Source organism: Austrofundulus limnaeus, unplaced genomic scaffold (assembly GCF_001266775.1).
Source record: "Austrofundulus limnaeus strain Quisiro unplaced genomic scaffold, Austrofundulus_limnaeus-1.0 Scaffold438, whole genome shotgun sequence".
Lineage (NCBI taxonomy): Eukaryota > Metazoa > Chordata > Actinopteri > Cyprinodontiformes > Rivulidae > Austrofundulus > Austrofundulus limnaeus.
In genome coordinates, this window is record NW_013952840.1 from 63,849 (window position 1) to 65,293 (window position 1,445).

The window sequence follows — 1,445 nt, forward strand, 5'->3', positions numbered from 1 at the left end:
CTTTAACACTTTTAATACTTAACTACAACAAATATCACATACTTTATTTTAATACAACAGTCATTTCTGCAGTTTTTGGGGAGGTCACCTCCTAATAAATGTCCTTACAGAAAATCTAACTGCTCATTTTAAATCTACACTTTGACTTTTAATACTTCTACAACAAATATCACATACTTTAACACTTTTACTACTTAACTACAACAAATATCACATACTTTAACACTTTTACTCAAGTAATATTCCTAAAGGAGACTTTATTTTTACCAAAGTCCTTTTTTTTTGTAAGATACTTGTACTTTTACTCAAGTATCACTTTGTGGTACTTTATACAACACTGTGTAAAGTAAAGCGACGTGCTTCCAGCTGACAGTATTACTCAAGAGAGGAGTAATACTGGACTACACTCTGGTGACCTCTGAGTCAAGTTAGCATTTTAGAATTAGCTTCTGAGTGCTGTAGAACGAGGGCAACAAACTTTCAGATTAGAGCTGCTGGTTTCCACAGAGTCTCCTTAAGGACAGAATAAAACATTTTCAGAGTTTAGTTAGTTTAAAGCTCCACAGATTTACTTTTATGTAACGTCTTCCTGTTTCTGTGGAAGACGTTCAGCTTTTATCGCCACATTCCATTCCACAGAGTCAATCTCAAACCTTGAGTCAGAGAGGGGGTTTACTTTTACTTCCTGTAGCGAGGCAACAAAACAAGGTAGGAAATGTAAGAACAGAAACCGCTGCAGTGAAATGAAAACCACCTGTTTCCACAGAAAACCAAACACACACACCACCTGACTACAGGTGAGACTCACTGTCTCGTTTGCCTTTGCGGAAGGAGGGCAGCAGGGCGCTGAACCTCTTGAAGACCCCTGGATGATCGGCATCTTCACCTGGCGGAGCGACACCTGCCAGACGAAAACAAGAGCAGAGCTTTCAGAGCTGAAAACACACTTCCTGTGCTCACACACACGAGCCGACACGCACACACGAGCCGACACGCACACACGAGCCGACACGTACACACGAGCCCACACACGGCTGCAGCTCCTCTCCTAATTAGAGGCTGAAGAAAAGCGCTTTGATTTTGGTCACAGGCTCTAAAAATACAGAGAGACAGATTCATGTGCACTGATTTAGAAAATCAAAGCACATTTAGATTAAAACAATTAGGTAAACTTCAAAGTTAAATGTAGTCAGAGAGCTGCAGCTCGGTGTTTTAACGGTGCAGACGTCACAGACTAGGCCTTCATCATCCTCGTCATCAAGGACAGCTTTTATTGTGAAAACTAAAAATGTCAGATTAAAGACCTGCCTGTTTGTTTTACACCAGGTGGGTGAAAACGTTTAGGAAAGAAGCAACAGAAGGTCCGAGTACGGCAAGCCAAACAAAAAAAAACGGTATATAATGTTTAAAACCACGTTCACTCGGCAGATATTTACACTTAATTC

At 40.6% G+C, this 1,445-nt stretch overlaps 1 protein-coding gene across 1 annotated transcript in view; it reads right to left on the bottom strand.

Annotated features, from left to right (window-relative positions):
* The window catches only part of dennd2da (DENN/MADD domain containing 2Da), a gene marked incomplete in the record, with an annotated part of 52,113 nt that overhangs the window by 28,852 nt on the left and 21,816 nt on the right, over positions 1–1,445 (bottom strand). The window contains 1 exon segment of the mRNA XM_014024733.1: positions 809–901. Within this exon segment, the coding sequence (XP_013880187.1) occupies positions 809–901 (93 nt within the window).